At 37.0% G+C, this 16,043-nt stretch overlaps 3 protein-coding genes across 4 annotated transcripts; 2 read left to right on the top strand and 1 right to left on the bottom strand.

The window, feature by feature from the left end:
- The first annotated feature begins 529 nt into the window (after positions 1-529).
- LOC112279365 (uncharacterized) lies at positions 530-2,597 on the top strand. 2 transcript variants are annotated; one of them, XM_024513743.3, is made up of 3 exons: positions 530-597; positions 838-1,009; positions 1,350-2,597. In XM_024513743.3, the coding sequence occupies exon 3, from the start codon at positions 1,389-1,391 to the stop codon at positions 2,361-2,363; it is 975 nt and encodes a 324-aa protein (XP_024369511.1). In that variant the 5' UTR covers positions 530-597; positions 838-1,009; positions 1,350-1,388; the 3' UTR covers positions 2,364-2,597. The 2 variants fall into 2 exon arrangements, with proteins under 2 accessions (XP_024369511.1, XP_024369512.1); XM_024513744.3 differs by lacking the exon at positions 838-1,009.
- A 491-nt stretch (positions 2,598-3,088) lies between these two features.
- On the bottom strand, positions 3,089-4,782 carry LOC112279367 (early light-induced protein, chloroplastic). Its single transcript, XM_090248591.1, has one exon. The coding sequence runs from the start codon at positions 4,087-4,089 to the stop codon at positions 3,388-3,390; it is 702 nt and encodes a 233-aa protein (XP_090104717.1). The 5' UTR covers positions 4,090-4,782; the 3' UTR covers positions 3,089-3,387.
- Positions 4,783-9,432: 4,650 nt separating this feature from the next.
- On the top strand, positions 9,433-11,352 carry LOC149989487 (early light-induced protein, chloroplastic-like). The gene has a single exon (XM_090248590.1). It carries the CDS (start codon positions 10,356-10,358, stop codon positions 11,055-11,057), a length of 702 nt encoding a protein of 233 aa, XP_090104716.1. The 5' UTR covers positions 9,433-10,355; the 3' UTR covers positions 11,058-11,352.
- Positions 11,353-16,043: the final 4,691 nt, after the last annotated feature.

Below are 16,043 nucleotides of genomic sequence, written 5' to 3'. Positions count from 1 at the left end.
GTGCCTAATCGAGAGTTGAAATGTAATGTCAATTTGTTGGTAGCCACTGGAATCGTAGCACATTTTTTTTGGACGAGGTCTGTGGCAAACTTCAGAGCTGAGTGCACTCGATCCGATGCTTATGGACAAGGAAGTTGCAGAGTACGCGTTACCGACTGTAGCCTTCCTCGAAAAAGCTTTTGTCGCATCTGCTGTAGCCTTCTGTGCTGGACGTACCGACGAAGCACATTTTCGCGCTTACCAATCCCGAGGATTCTCTTGCTTTGGGTCAACTTCGGCGGCCTAGTCGGATTAAGGTCCTCTCACCAGGGAATTACCGAATACTGGCAATTGGGCGCCCCTTTGGGAGTATCAACGAGATAACCGCACCGATGCACGGTAGTTGTGACCAATTCTATTCCCTGGAGGTGTGGAACCCCCATCCCTCTCGTCAACTTGAAGGCGCAAGTTGCAACCCAAGTGCCTATTCCTCTGCGCGCGGTTGCTTCAAAAGCCCGCTCATCTGAAATCTGCAGATCTTTCAGTGAAAAGCAATGTCGAAGGTTTTGTGAGGACAGGGGCATGCGTGCGAGCGTTCGTCACCGGCTGCACTAATCGGTAGGCAGATTACGCAGGCAGTTTTGTTTTGTCTACTTCTCTTCCTGATTGATATCTTCTTGATGATTCACTGATGTATTATCTTCGCTACCTCTTCTCCTCAGAATTCGGCATATATGAGTATGTAAGCATCCACCGGGTGAATTCCACAATGCGAATGGTATTCGTTCCGATGAATCTTTCCTTAGATGTTGATGTTTGAGGAGTTTCTCTTGTCTGCTGGCAATAATTTTATTGTAGGTTCGGAGACGCGCAGTTTTCAAACTAACGTGCCGTCAAAGGTACGCGAGTTCGTCGCTTAATCGTGTATTAGATGCTGAGGGTGGAGTTTTTGGTTTTCCAATTGCCGAAGTGGTGAGCGGTGTTGCTCATTTTGTGGGCTGAAGAGATCTACTTCAGCAAACAGAAAAGTGTGAGTACCATCATCTGACAAATCTCGATCATAGGGTTGCCCTTCGGTCGTTCAAAACCTTCGCCGTTGAAGTGCAATGCCAGAAACCTTGTGATGTTTATTCCGCGCTTCCTGCTACCACTTATGTTATCGATGGTCTCGCTCTTTGGTCAAATGCGGAGTCTGAAATTTCCAAGGTATAAATGCTACCCTGGAAATTCCAGACCTAGAATTACTTGAAAGGTTGAGTCTCTGTTAGGTTTGTGGTGGTGATTTTCTCGAAGGGTAGTGAGTCCTAATGGGACTCTCGATTCCATTCCTTCATTCAATATATTTGTTCTGATTCTTACTTGGATTTCAGGAAGGTGTTGCTGTTACCTATCGCTCTCGCCGTGAAACCATGGCCGAGAATGGTCGAAAGAAATCGTCGGAGGTCCAAAAGCTAAGTGATCCTAATTTCTTGGTGGAAGTTGGAGTGGGTCCTCCGACGCCAACATTAGTTCCGCAAAGGCCAGGGACAGGAGTAGTTGTGGGAGGCCAGTATGCCGATGAGGTGAAAAGGTTCATCTGGAAGAAAGCACATTTTAGTCTAGATGACAACCGGATATTCGATAAGAATGGACGCTTGGTGGCCGTCTCTTACCACTGGGGAAAGAACCCGTACGAGAGCTTAGACCCTTTGAATGTTATTCCAGATAATCCAGTGGGAGAGTGGGAATCCGTTTGCTACATCTCAGGATACGACGGAATGCCTCAATTAAAAGTAAGGCCCGCGGCCTGGTCCTTGCACGGCAGACAGTACATTTACGACTGCAATGGCGAGAGAAGTTACTGTAACATAGCCAGCGTCTCGAGGCTGAAAACTATGTCCGTCCGACGCAACTTTGCGGTCTTCGCCGGAGACGAAGACTCAGAGCCCACGTACACCGTCCTGGTTGACCTAGCGGGGCGAACGATGCAGCTGGTGAATGCAAATGAGGAGCGCGTGGCGGTGTTCACGAAATCGGTGGAGACGCTGATTCTGAACGCTACTTTGGGGGTGGGATCGGAGTTCACCATCGATGTAGCACCGGGGGTGGACTGGACGGCCATGCTGGCCATCTGCATCGGGTTGAACCAAGTGGGAAAAAGCTATCAGAAGGACGCGATGAACAACTTCCTGGTAGACCCAGCGAAGGATGCGGCCATGGGCTACGCTTTGAACGAGGCCCTCTTGGTCGCAGACGGAATTCAATCGGGTGAAATCGAGGTGCCCGAACTCGGTGAAATCGAGGTGCCTGAAATCGAGGTACCCGAAGTCGAAGTACCGGAGGAAGTATCTAGTTTCTTTGGAACTGTTATGGAATCCTTACTTAGTGCGTTAGCAGAAGAATAGAACCTGCCACTGTTGCTCCAGCCATGTTGTGTGGCAATTGCCTACAATTGCTATAGAATGTACATTCCCTTCCAACAAGATAGAAAATTTCGAGTAAACAAATGCAAAGCATGAATTTCGAGCAGCGTATGATACGACGGTTGTTGCTAGTTGTACAAAGAAAGGCTGCAACATAAATTCCACGTGTACGGTATCATACATTTAATATTGGGTTTCCATTATCTTTTGAAAGTATCTCAGAATTCTTTCGAGTATATTGTTTGAAAAAATGTCTAAAATAAGCGCATCCTGAAGCCTTGCAATTGCAAACCAAGATAATAAGTAACAAATTGTAAAAATCCCCAACCTATTTACTAAATAAACCCATCCATCATTATTTTACCCCAGCCCTCGGTATACAAATTCATGAACTCGATCAATCTTGCAACATCCATCATCAATACCCGCACAACCAAAATAAATCAGTGCAAGATCTGCAACAAATAAAACTATTGCGCTTCAGGATCCTGTATGTCAAACATCCCATATTTCACAAAGTCATTTCGAAAACTCCAAACCTCAACTGAACAACTCCCGATAAAAACATTCATGTTACCACAGCACCACCCCAACAGCTCTAGAACAACATTACTTTGATTCGATTCTTCAAAATCATATGTTACATATTTACCAAGTTTGTATGCACCACTCAGAAAACATGGGTGGATTCACGCGCACCACCAGGCTAGGCCACAAAAATATGTATTTTCAAATCCTCACGCATGACACATAATTGAACAGTTCGTCAACAAGAAATTACTTCAAAACATACATGTCAGGTCCACGCTGGAGCAATCCATTCTCAGCACGCAAGGCCGGCTGTTTCCTACTTCCATATGAACAGACGCCGGGGCAAGCATCCAATCTCCTTCACCTGACTATCGACTCAACGAACTACCAAAACTCTACAATCGGCACTGTACAATCTTGCAGCAGTCCAGGAATTGATCCCTCCGCGCCTGCCTGCCTGCCTACCTACATACATTTAGTGGAACACGGGAGCTCCGCGGATCAGCTCCGTGACAACCAGCGACAAGAATCCCAGCATCGCCAGCCGCCCGTTCCATCGCTCAGCCCGCGCCGTGAACGGCCCGAAGCTGCGAGCATCCGTCGACTCGCCGTTCATGATCGGCACCAGCGACGCGTACGTGAACAGCTGCACCGCGCCCACGAAGTACACCAGCCCGCTCGTGGTGGGGTTGAACAGCTGCTCCGCCACCGTCAATCCCGTCGCCTTCTCCGCGAAGAACGCCCACACGATGCCCAACATCGCCAGCCGGCAGTTGATGGTCTCGGGGGCAGCCCCGTCGAACGCGAACACGCTGAAGAAGGACTTGTCGCCGGTCTCGGGCCGCCTCTCGATCTCGGGGCGGGGGGTGAACCCCACAGCCTGGTCGAACCCCGGGGTGGGCTTGGCGCCGAAATACGAGCGCTGCTCCGACTCGTTGGTCTCCATGTTCTTCAGGATCTCGCCCTCCGTGATGTCCTTCTTCGTGCTCTCATTGATGGTTTCCCGCAGGCCCTTGCCCGCCTCGCATCGAACTCGTCCGGCCAGCGACGCGCCCAGTCTGGGTCGGTCCACCACGCGGGAAGCAGCGCTGGACAGCCTCGTGGAGGAGGGGGCCAGGGCCATGAGGCCGCCGGCCATGGTTGCAGCGGCAGACATCTGAGACATCGCGGCGGCCATCGTCCTGTTCTACTCACGAATATGAGAGGCAATCAATCGGCCTCCTAAATCTCTTCTGGATTGATGATAATGCGAGATATCCGATTGAAGGCTCAATTTCTTAGTTGGTCGTTTGCAAAACTATGAGAACTGCTGCAAAACGATTTAGGATCTGTTGAAGTAACATGAAACCGCGTCATTTATACACGAGGTTCATTTGCCTGAGCCCGTTTGTTCCAGAATGCGAGCGCCGTAGATGGGCATGCAGAGGAAGCAGCCAGATGCAAGCTGCAGGGCTCGACAGAGCATGGTTGTGGTCAGGAGGGGAATGCGAGAGGTAAATCGTGTGGCATGTGGCAGTGAACGGCTCTGTGTAGTGTAAAGCGACGGTTTGGCTCAACAGAGTTCACCACGTTTCCAGATTTCGCGTGAGCAGGCGATGGGGTGGGATGTGCAGCGCTACGATGGGGCGCGACGGTGTCCGTGGATTGAACCTTCGGCTGTAGCTCTTCCACCGCGTCGTCCGTCACGTACCCTCCTGGCCATCGACGACGGCTGCGCTGCAGCCACAGAATTGCCCCCTCTCTTTGTGGTTTCCATCTTTAACACTGCTCGCAGGATTCTGTCACAATATTGGCTCTGTTGTATGGGTTTCACTTTTCTTTATTGAGTTAGTATCTTGTCCAGTTTGAAAATTTGAATCTATGTCAAAATATCACAATCTGAAGTGAGTGGATGGGTTCAGAGTGCGATTGATTCTTTGGGTTTGAGACCAAGGTTATTTTATTTGCTGTGCTTACTCTTTTGTCAGGTCTGAGACACACTTATTTGTAGATGTTGTGTTTAACATCAAGTTTCCTCACGAATTCCATGTGTTTTAAGAATAGTATTGAAGATATTTCAAAAACTGGAAGATACATAGTGTAATGACTTTAACACACACAAGAAGATGGTCAATGTGGCACCTTAGTGGATTACAACTTTTAATATCTATTTGAAAGCGTTTTTCTAAATGATAGAAAATGAGTTCAAGAATAGTTATATATATACCAGACAAGACATTAGAGATTTAAACAACCTTATTTGTTAATAAAAGAAGGGAAAGAAGAGAATTTGTGTTGAAAGAAAGGTTTGAATTTAAAAGTTCATAGAAATATAAATGAAAATAAATGTCTTTTATAGAAGATAACACTACAATATAAATTTGTTACTTCACCCATATAACTTATATTAGAAATTATAAACTCTAAATGTGAATCAAGTATAAAATAATTAAAGATATGAATCAAAGTGTATTAATATTTAGATTTTCAAAGTTGTGCAATGCAACCAATGATGTCTAAAATAAATTTTTAAATGTTTTCATGATTTAAAAAGACTTCAAATTTCATTAAAGTTTTCTTTTTGGATACAACCTTATTATCAAAGTATTCTAACATTTCAAAGTAAGAAACAAAGTTTTGCAAATGAGTAACAAATGTTGAATATGTACATTGTGTTACAAAAGAGGTTTTATAAGTTGAGATGATGGATGCTCCTTCATACTTTAGATCAATTAAAGTAATATTTTTGTTTTTATTTTTATTTTTAAAAACAAAGAGCTTGCTTTTATCTCGTCAAATTGATACAAAAAACAAAATTACACAACATTGAGTTATAAGTTTAATAACTTTCATAAGAAGTTATTATAATAATTATTATATTATGTGTTGTCTTGTTTCAAAATACATTGGGCATTTGATTATGGAAGGTAGAGTTAAATTTTGCAACTACCTAAGAAACTCTTATAGGTTTGGACTAATTAAGAGCAATGTTATGTATTTCTAGTTCAAGATATTTTAATAAAAATATAATGTGTTCAAATACACTCTTCTTTTTTATCATAACCATGTAGAAACTCTTATTACTTTGTTATGTTTATTTGTTTGCAATATCAAATTTTCCTTTAAAATTAGAACTCTAGTCACTAAACTTTATATAGCTATAGCTTTGAAATACACTATTTAACAAGTGTGAATTTTTGCACACTTATACCACTATAAGCATTCTATAAAATTACAAAAATTTAGCTCAATCATATTCATATATTGTGTGAAAAAAGCCAAAAATACCACACTAATGTCCTTCAAATTCCAACTTGAAAGAAGTTCTAATATCAATTTTTTAATTTCTAATTATTTATTTTGGTTCAAAATTCATTTATAGCTAAGCCATTAAGACTTCTAATAGCCTGCTAAGATTCATCTTAGTTTATTTAGCAGATATTCAAATATTGCAAGAATCGTAACCAATCCTAAAAGTTATTAAATTTGGTACCTCTTTGTATCTATGATATGAGATCTTTTATTTGCATTGTTACAATAGCATAAATTTTAACACATGTTTATTATATATAATAAGTCATATACTCAAAAAATTCCAACCATATGTAGTTTTTTAATTGCATAAACCATCCAAGAAAGCTAGCTCTAATTATATTTTGTAAAACCTGAATTGCCAATACAAACCCTGACTTTGAATAGTTCTTTCAAAGTCAATCCAAAGCAAATTGAAACCAATCTTTTGTATTTAAAACAAGCTTAAGGTAATTTTGCCAATCTTCTAAGCCAATCTCCAAAATGCATCCTTATTTTGCCCTAGGCTATTGTTTTAGTAGCTACAAGTCTAATTTTGACTATGACTTAGAAATAATTGTCTCCCAAGTATCAATTCAACTTATCCTAGGATTCTTTTAGCATGATCCTATACTTAACATTACTTTAGAGTCAATCATTTGTTCTAATTATCTAATCACCTCATCTTTATAGTTTTTTGACTTGTTCAAGGTGGTATAAGGATTTTTATTCTAAAATAGAGCCTTAAAGAATACTTTGCTAATCTACTTTAACGTACTAGATATAAAGACAAGCAAAATAAAACCTTAGTAGGCTTTCATAAAACCTTGTTAAATGTCTTGAATTCTTCTTAAACTAAGATAGTAAAGTATTAGTTTAAGATCTCTCTTGATTATATTTTACCACATAGCTATGTCAATACACAACAACAAAAAGAAACTACAAAACATCTATTTTAGCAATAAGATGAGTTCACTATTAATGCACTTAGCTACAAGTATTGATATTAATTATTATATTTAGATTAATATTTATTTTTATTAAATTAGTCTCTAATGCTAAAGACCTTCTTACTTAATATGTTGTACAAAAAGATTTTTTATTACAAAATAATTCGTGCTTATAATCAAACACATTATAAAGTAAGTGTAATTCTAGTAGAAAAATACACTCCAATTTGAAAGATGTCATCAACTTAAGAAATATTGGGTATTTTAGAAATAAAGCAATATTTTTTAATAAGTATTCTTGAGTGTTTTGAGTTTTGAAGGTTATACCAAAAAGCAAGTAAATTTACTTGATGAGTCTACAAAAGACAAGAAATGGAGAGAATTATATTGCCAAGTCTAGGATAAGTGGTTATCCAGTTGACATGGTGTTGTTGTTAAGCTCTCTTATTGGACTTAATAAATATTGGGAGCATTACCAAAAAAGTTAAATTAGACTTCAAATCTTATTGTGATATGTCCAATTTGTATGTCACATTGAATTGAAATTATTGTAATAAAAAAAGAAGTGGGTTTATAACTAAAGTGTACATTCTATTTTGTGTTCTACTTTTGTACTATTAAAAACCTTTTAGACTAATGATAAATATTGGAAGAATATTTGCATTGATTTATATTACAATTTAAAGTTGGGATTTTTTTTCAATTGGACTTTTCGTTAACTTGAAGAGGTTCATGAAAAGATAAGAAAAAATTAACCTTGTTGCCTAAATTGGTCATTAATGCCAATCAAATTAAGTCTAATGTAGGGCAAATGTTAAAGGTGTGATTACATCAATTGTAATTAATACCAATTGGTGTTACTTATAAGTCCCAAGTTATCAAGATAACTAATTAATCTAAACCAAATAGTAAACAATTTTGTTTATTTTAACTTTTGTATTTGGTAGTGTGCCTCTTTGAATTCAAATTAATAAAATGTTGGCTAAACCAAATTAATAAGAAAAAAATAATTCAATAAGTCTATATACAAAATATTTTAAGATCAAATTTAAACAAATATCTAATAGCATTTAACAACATCAAACTTTTTACATAGCTAGTAGTATTGAAGAATTTAGATTCTAAAATTACAATTTGAAGTAGAAACATAATTTTATTTGAAGTAAAATTTTGAAAGAATATGTATGCTTTGTTAGTTAAAAACCATTATACTTAAATGGTTAATAATATAATGATCCTTTTAACAATACTATTATATATGTTGTCAATTTTTAAAAACACTATGTAACTTATTTAGAAATCTCAGTTTTTTTTGAAAATCTCTCTCTCTCTCTCTCTCTCTCTCTCTCTCTCTATATATATATATATATATATACATACATACATGTACTCTTAGAAAAAAATGCCACTGGTTACCTTAGTTTCTAATTTAATAATTTTATTTTGTATGTTTCCATTACAAAAATATTCTAAGTATAATACATCAATTTCAAATAGAAGAAATACATAATAAAAAAATAAAGTCTAATTAATCATTTATCTTTCCAATAAATTTTACGTTTATTACTTGATGCATTCCAAAAACATTACTTGTGTAGTCTGATTTGATGTTATATTTATACATAGATCTCTTCTACCAGCATTAAAAAATTACGTACTGGATCAAATAATCTTCAAAAGAATTAAAATTCATCAAATAAGTCTTCTTATAACGTTCTGGAACAATTAGATCGTAATCAAGATACCCAAAAAACTAATATATCATTCCAAAACCAAAAACTTTGATATTTACTTCCACATAAAAACTAAATCGTGGTAAACATAAAAGATAAAATAAAATGAAATAACAAGTCAAGGTTTTTGATATAAACTAAGGATATAAATATAAAAAGAAAAAAAATACTTGTAAATTCTTAAGTACAACTGTATCCAAAACAAAAATATAAAACCAAAAAAAAAAAAAAAAAAAAAAATCTATTAAAAACCTAAATTTGAGAAAACTTAAACTAAATATATTTTTTCTTTTTTCATTTTTTCATCTTTTACATAAAAATCACTAATTCTCCAAATCTAAAACTCGGATCATGTATACCATTCTTTTATGTATAAATACATACATACATACATATATAAATCACTTCTACTAGCTATATCAATACAGAATATAAATCATTGCTTGTATTCTAACTATAAAATATATATACCATGAAAATGCCTAAAACCCACAAATCTAATCTTGATGTGCAGACAACAAAAATAAATAAATAAATAAAAATAAGAAAGAAAAAAGAAAGAAAAAAAAAGAGCTTCAAATAAATCGCAACCACTCCTACAAAGACCAATTTTACTTCTTTTTAGAGACTATTTTAAAACTAAATGGTTTAAATTCTAGAACTTCTCATATTGGCATAGAAAGATTAAAAGCCCGAACAATGAAAACATATCCATTCTCGTATACATATCACTGGTGAGCTAAGAATAAACCGAACGAAGCGACCTGCACCTCGAAAGAGAGGTTGTGTGTGTTGCTGGTGGTCAACACTGTTGAGCACGAGAGATCTGGTCACGCGAGGGGAAAGCAAACGCACATGAGCTCCGCAGCCAGCCTATGAGCGCCTGATGGAGGCACACTCTTGCGGCCAATCCAGACGCGAGGAACAGGCCGTGCCTGGATGCCTCCGTGGTGCCTCCGGAACAACCGAAATTTGGAGGGAGTCCAGTCTGAGTGCACCACGCAGGCATCGACGCTCTGCCTCCTCCTGGCGTCTGCCTTGGCTCTCTATCATCCAGAGGCAGTCGCCTCGATGCGCTTTTCTCCACATTTCCGCAGACGTGGTGGTATTCCTCGCCCAACGCCCTCACTTTTGCGAATGTTTCCGATTCATCGCCACATGCCATCCTCTTGTGCCCCTCATCTCCATCCTTCTCTGTCGCGCCCTGCAGCTTGCAGCTGGGCGCACCTTCCGCATTGCCATCTGCGGCAACCCCACCAGGGCTTCCTCAGATTCTCCCACAGGCCCTTGCACATAAGCCCAGGCGCTCCGCCCCCAATTGTCATCATCGCAACATCCATCAACCTTCCACCGCGCGGCGAAATAAACCGGATCGACAACCATTCACGTTATTATTCAGTAGCCTGTCTTTGCTGTGCAGCGCACTCTTTCCTCCGCGCGATTTAGGAGGCCGATTGATTGCCTCTCGTATTCGTGAGTAGAACAGGACGATGGCCGCCGCGATGTCTCAGATGTCTGCCGCTGCAACCATGGCCGGCGGCCTCATGGCCCTGGCCCCCTCCTCCACGAGGCTGTCCAGCGCTGCTTCCCGCGTGGTGGACCGACCCAGACTGGGCGCGTCGCTGGCCGGACGAGTTCGATGCGAGGCGGGCAAGGGCCTGCGGGAAACCATCAATGAGAGCACGAAGAAGGACATCACGGAGGGCGAGATCCTGAAGAACATGGAGACCAACGAGTCGGAGCAGCGCTCGTATTTCGGCGCCAAGCCCACCCCGGGGTTCGACCAGGCTGTGGGGTTCACCCCCCGCCCCGAGATCGAGAGGCGGCCCGAGACCGGCGACAAGTCCTTCTTCAGCGTGTTCGCGTTCGACGGGGCTGCCCCCGAGACCATCAACTGCCGGCTGGCGATGTTGGGCATCGTGTGGGCGTTCTTCGCGGAGAAGGCGACGGGATTGACGGTGGCGGAGCAGCTGTTCAACCCCACCACGAGCGGGCTGGTGTACTTCGTGGGCGCGGTGCAGCTGTTCACGTACGCGTCGCTGGTGCCGATCATGAACGGCGAGTCGACGGATGCTCGCAGCTTCGGGCCGTTCACGGCGCGGGCTGAGCGATGGAACGGGCGGCTGGCGATGCTGGGATTCTTGTCGCTGGTTGTCACGGAGCTGATCCGCGGAGCTCCCGTGTTCCACTAAATGTATGTAGGTAGGCAGGCAGGCAGGCAGGCAGGCGCGGAGGGATCATGGGCGGTGGATAGCATCGCCGTGGGGTGGCTGCGTGTGTATGATACTGTGGCGGAGTTCGCTTGTGTAGCGGAGCTGGGACGGCGATGGGGCTGGGGAAGCTGGTATACAATTTCGTGCTGGGATGAGATGGCTAAGCGGTAGGCCTGCGAGAGGCGGGCAGGATCAGTTGTGAAGGACCATGCAGGATGTACAGTGTATTGTTGAGATGGCGTTGAGCGTGAGTAATTGGAGATGAATTGAGAAACATCGTTTGTTTGGGGGTGTGTGATGTGGGATGTGCATGCAGTGGTTTGAGGGCAGGGATCGTTGTCTGAATGAGATGTTTTGTTACAAGAATGATTGGATTTCAGCAGACGTCATGAGAATGGGATGCTTTGTTATAAGAATGTTAAGATTGTAGCTATCGCAGAGGTGCATTTTGTGCAACATGATATTCGTTTCAGGGAGGTGATTTGTGGAATGTGATGCGGGCAAAGTAAAGGTGCTGTTCCGGTAGTGGAACAGAATTGTGAATGGGTTTTTCGTCGAGAGACCGCTTCTCAAAATGAGGGTATCCATCGATTTAGATACTTGATGTTGCAGTGATTTCAAAAGCGCTTGAGTATTTGTTTCACCGGGTGCATGTTAGTATTGTCATGAAGAGTTGGATGACGGGTTTATAGTTATGTAAAACGCCGTTGCAGTAGTGATCTTCTAATGCAAATGGTGTGAATTTGTTACTGCAATGGAAGTAAAAAATTGAAAACAGTGTTGCAATTGTCCAGGTGGTGATGTAGGAGCGGTGTAGTTGTGGTTGAGATTGTTGGTCATGAGAATTATGTATATTTTGCGCTATATTTCTTTTGCTTGAGATAACCAAGTAAGGGTGCAACTTTTTGCAGCAGCATGGGCTATAATTGCTAGTGTAATGGCATGGACTTTGAAGAGAACTTTAAGGAAGTTTGTGTGAAATGCTTTCTATAGTTGTTAGTTGTGATTACAACTTTTTGTATGCTATAGCATTTAGAATAGACATCGGGGGTAAATGGAATGTTCTTTAATAAATCATGACATTAGAGCATTGTGAGTAAAAATATAATTTTAGATTTTAATTATATGGTTAGTAATTGGTATCAAATAAACATATATTTGTTTTATAAATTTATAACAATAAGGTGTTTTATACTAAAGTGAATTGGGTGATATTTTTTCTTTGATGATATCTCAAAATATTGTGACATATTTCCAAATATTACTTGATACTATAGAATCACCCACATTGTGTAATGGATAACTTTGGAATCTAAATTTAAAAAGAAGGGCCAATGAAATCACTAAAATTGCCTTGCTTGCTTTAACTATGTATCTCTGCCTTAACTGCCTTGACTCTTCCAAATCACTAAAATGTCAAGTGATATTTTAGAAACTTGAAGAGGGTAATGAAGTTTGAAAGGTGATGTTTTGGGAGGTATCATTTTTAGTGATCCATGATATTTAGTTTCCTAAAAACCAAAAACTCGTAATATTTATTGATCCAAAAATATTAAGTCTAAATTTCTTTTTTAGGAAGGTTTGTATATCAAGGGAAGAATAGAATAAGGTAACTTTCACTTTCGATATTTATTACTTTTAGGTGGTAGTTGCTGCTCTTATTAATAATTTCTATAGTTTGACTTTTATACTCTGGAAAGCATATTCTTTGATATTGTATATACTAAAGATATACTAACTAAATTTGTGATGTTGTCATGGTTTTCCAAAAAGTTTAGTTTGTCAATATTAGGATACTATCTTATACATTAGTAAAAAACTTTTGCAATCAAGTTCTTCAAAATTGATTCTACATTAATATTACAACAAAGTCTAGAAATAAAAGAAAATTGTTGAGTGATGAAATATTGTAGGGGATAATTTACCTTTTACAAATCAAGTCATGGACTTGCCATACAATTAACTGCATATGTAAAACAATTCAATCTGATTTATATATATTTTTATATATTGTAAATAAATAACATATTATTATTGATGATTTCAAAAAATGGTAATTAATAACCATTCATTTTTATTTTTTTAAATTTTTGGTGTTAATATGATAGACTTCTTCTATCAAATACATGGAAGTATTCACATTGAGATTACTTTTTAAAAATAAAAATATATTTGAATTAAATTTTGAGAATTAAACTTTTTAAGCATATCAAACTGATATAGGTACTTGTTGATTTTACAACAAGTTTTCAAACTTATATATGAAAATACTATTTGATTTTTTAAAAATATCACAAACACTTAATTTTGTATATTCAATACCTTATATACACTTATAATTTTTGCAATGAAGTTTCATCATTTCATAAATTTAATTACTTGATATTTGATAATTAACTTTATCAACTATGTAGAATATTAACCACATGATATATGATAAATTTTTTCCAATTTTCATGTATCAATGAAAAATTCACATGGCATCAAGAAAAAAATTTGATTTTTGTGTCAAATACAGATGAATTTTGGATTTTTATAACTCATATTTATTATCATACCTTTTTTTTTTTAATTTTTCAAAATGGATTTATTTACTTAATTTATTTGAAATAAATGATATCTTCAATTGAATAAACATACACACACATAAATGTACAGTCAATCTGTATATGTTCTTGATAATACTTGAAAATTACATCATTGAGCAACCTTGTTCTCAATAATAAACACTATTTTCCAAATCGATACATTATTGAAACCAATGAGCATATAAACCTAGGATGTTATTATGGTATAATTTATAGATACACAAAAAATTGGTCCTAAGGAGGATCAAGGAATTCATATTAATTGTAGTGAAAACATCATTTCCATCAACTAAATTATTAGAGCACAAATTCATGTGATCTGTTGAGAATCTCAACTTTCAAGGGGTTGGAAGTGTTGGAAGGGAGTTTTGTTCTCCTATCATTGATTCTCTCTGTTTTTTTTGTTGAAATACCAAGTGTGGTGTATATTTTAGTACACTCCTCTAGTGAAAAGAATATCAACATATAAATGTTAAGCTTAAAATTTCATTGTAAGAATTTCTCCTTAACCATTGAAGGCTGTTTTATCTTGAATTGTCACTATCATCAATATATTGATGTTTGTCCCAAATGTCTAAGTACGTCCCTTACAAACAATAACCATACAAACTCAACTGATAATTTGTGATAAAAATTAAAAAATACTAACATGAATAAACACAATAAAACTACGTTTTTTGTTGAATCAAATGTTTGTTGGTTCTAATATCTAGTTGCAATATATTGAAGAGAAACAATAAGAATAGTCTTAAATATAGATGAAAATAGTATACCAAAGGGAGTTAAAACACCCACCACAACCTCATTTGTTTGCAAGATTGTCTCTTCCAAGTTCTCTTGACTTGATCAGTTCTGTTTAGATAGATAAGAGAATTCATATGCTTTGGTTTGCAAAAGTAGTCAATCAATTGTATTGCAAGGATCCTATATTGTGTGCCATCTAGCATTAACTTGAGACATCATTCAAATCCATATTCTTGAATATCATGCAAAATATATCTGATATCAAGCACAATGAAAAGCAAATATCAAATAAGCAGCATAAAACTTTTGGCAACCTCATTTTCAAATATAATAGAAGCTCTCAACTATTCTAAATTCAAGTGATAAAAACTTGGTTTGCGTAACAAATCAATGAACATCAAAGTTGATTGTGTAATAATAACTAATTACTATTTGATTTATACAATAATAACCAATAAGCATCAAATTGCCATCTTGTCAGACAAATTGAGTTTCTACTCACTTGATTATATCACTTGCTTCACATCTTCTTGCAACTAATCCATTTCCATGCACAAAATATACAATGACCATCTTCTTTAATCCTTGGCTACTAAATATATGGAAAAGGCTACAGTTAGCCTTTGAGATGTAATACCAGTGATGTGCATGACTTCCAATTATGTGTGATCCCTACCAAAAGATAATGCCAAAAGATATCAATTTCATAAATTCAACAATCAAAAACATGAATTATAAATATCACTCTATTTTGATCAAGGTATTATCTGCTTTTGAACATAATATAGGCAATCAAAGGCAAAATTTTCAGTATGCAATGGATCAAAAACACAAATCAAGTATTTTTTACACTTGAGCTTGAAAATAAATCAAAAAATTATAAGCATTGTTGCTCTTTTATCCTACTTAATTCCCTTCTTGCCACTCCAATGCTATCACCAGCAATCTAGCACAACATAGTCTTTTGATATGATCAACTATAAAATGAACTGTGAATTCTAGACTATATTAACTTTTTGGACAAAAATCTTTGCACTGATATTTAGGCATATCTTTGATAGATATAATTCTATTTTAAATATAAAGTTTAGGAATTACAATGTAAGATTTATTGATTGATAGTATTGATCAAAATTTAATTTATTATAAAAAATAATAAAAAATGATTAAATTAAAATCAATTAATAAAATTTTATATAGTATCAATTATATATTATTTTAAATTCTAAGCTATAAAATATTTTTGATCATTTTTTTGAAATAGTATTATTATATTTTATAATTATAAGATTTTATAATATTTAATTTTTTTACAATGGAGATATCTTTTAAAATATCAAATATTAAAAATTCTTGCTTAAATAAGATCTTTATATTATCAAGTATTATATGATTGTAAGCTTTGCAAGTTATTCTATTAAAAATAAATTATTACTTTGATAATATTTAACTTATTTTGAAATTATGTGATTATCGTTACAAAAAATTAGTATGAAAATATTAATTTTAATAGCTAATTTATATAAAATCAAGTGAATTTAATAATATAATTATCTATCTACAATATATACTTATACATATATGTGAAAGAAATAAATATTATATATTATCACGGATATATATATTTTTTCTA

This window comes from Physcomitrium patens, chromosome 3, assembly GCF_059467195.1.
Source record: "Physcomitrium patens ecotype Gransden chromosome 3, ASM5946719v1, whole genome shotgun sequence".
Classification (NCBI taxonomy): domain Eukaryota; kingdom Viridiplantae; phylum Streptophyta; class Bryopsida; order Funariales; family Funariaceae; genus Physcomitrium; species Physcomitrium patens.
The sequence above is the reverse complement of the archived record's forward strand: the minus strand, read 5'-3'. Positions and strand labels throughout refer to the sequence as shown.

Excerpts from the sequence above, each read along its gene's own strand:
- LOC112279365 (XM_024513744.3), top strand. The coding sequence starts at position 1,389 with ATGGCCGAGAATGGTCGAAAGAAATCGTCGGAGGTCCAAAAGCTAAGT.
- LOC112279367 (XM_090248591.1), bottom strand. The coding sequence starts at position 4,089 with ATGGCCGCCGCGATGTCTCAGATGTCTGCCGCTGCAACCATGGCCGGC.
- LOC149989487 (XM_090248590.1), top strand. The coding sequence starts at position 10,356 with ATGGCCGCCGCGATGTCTCAGATGTCTGCCGCTGCAACCATGGCCGGC.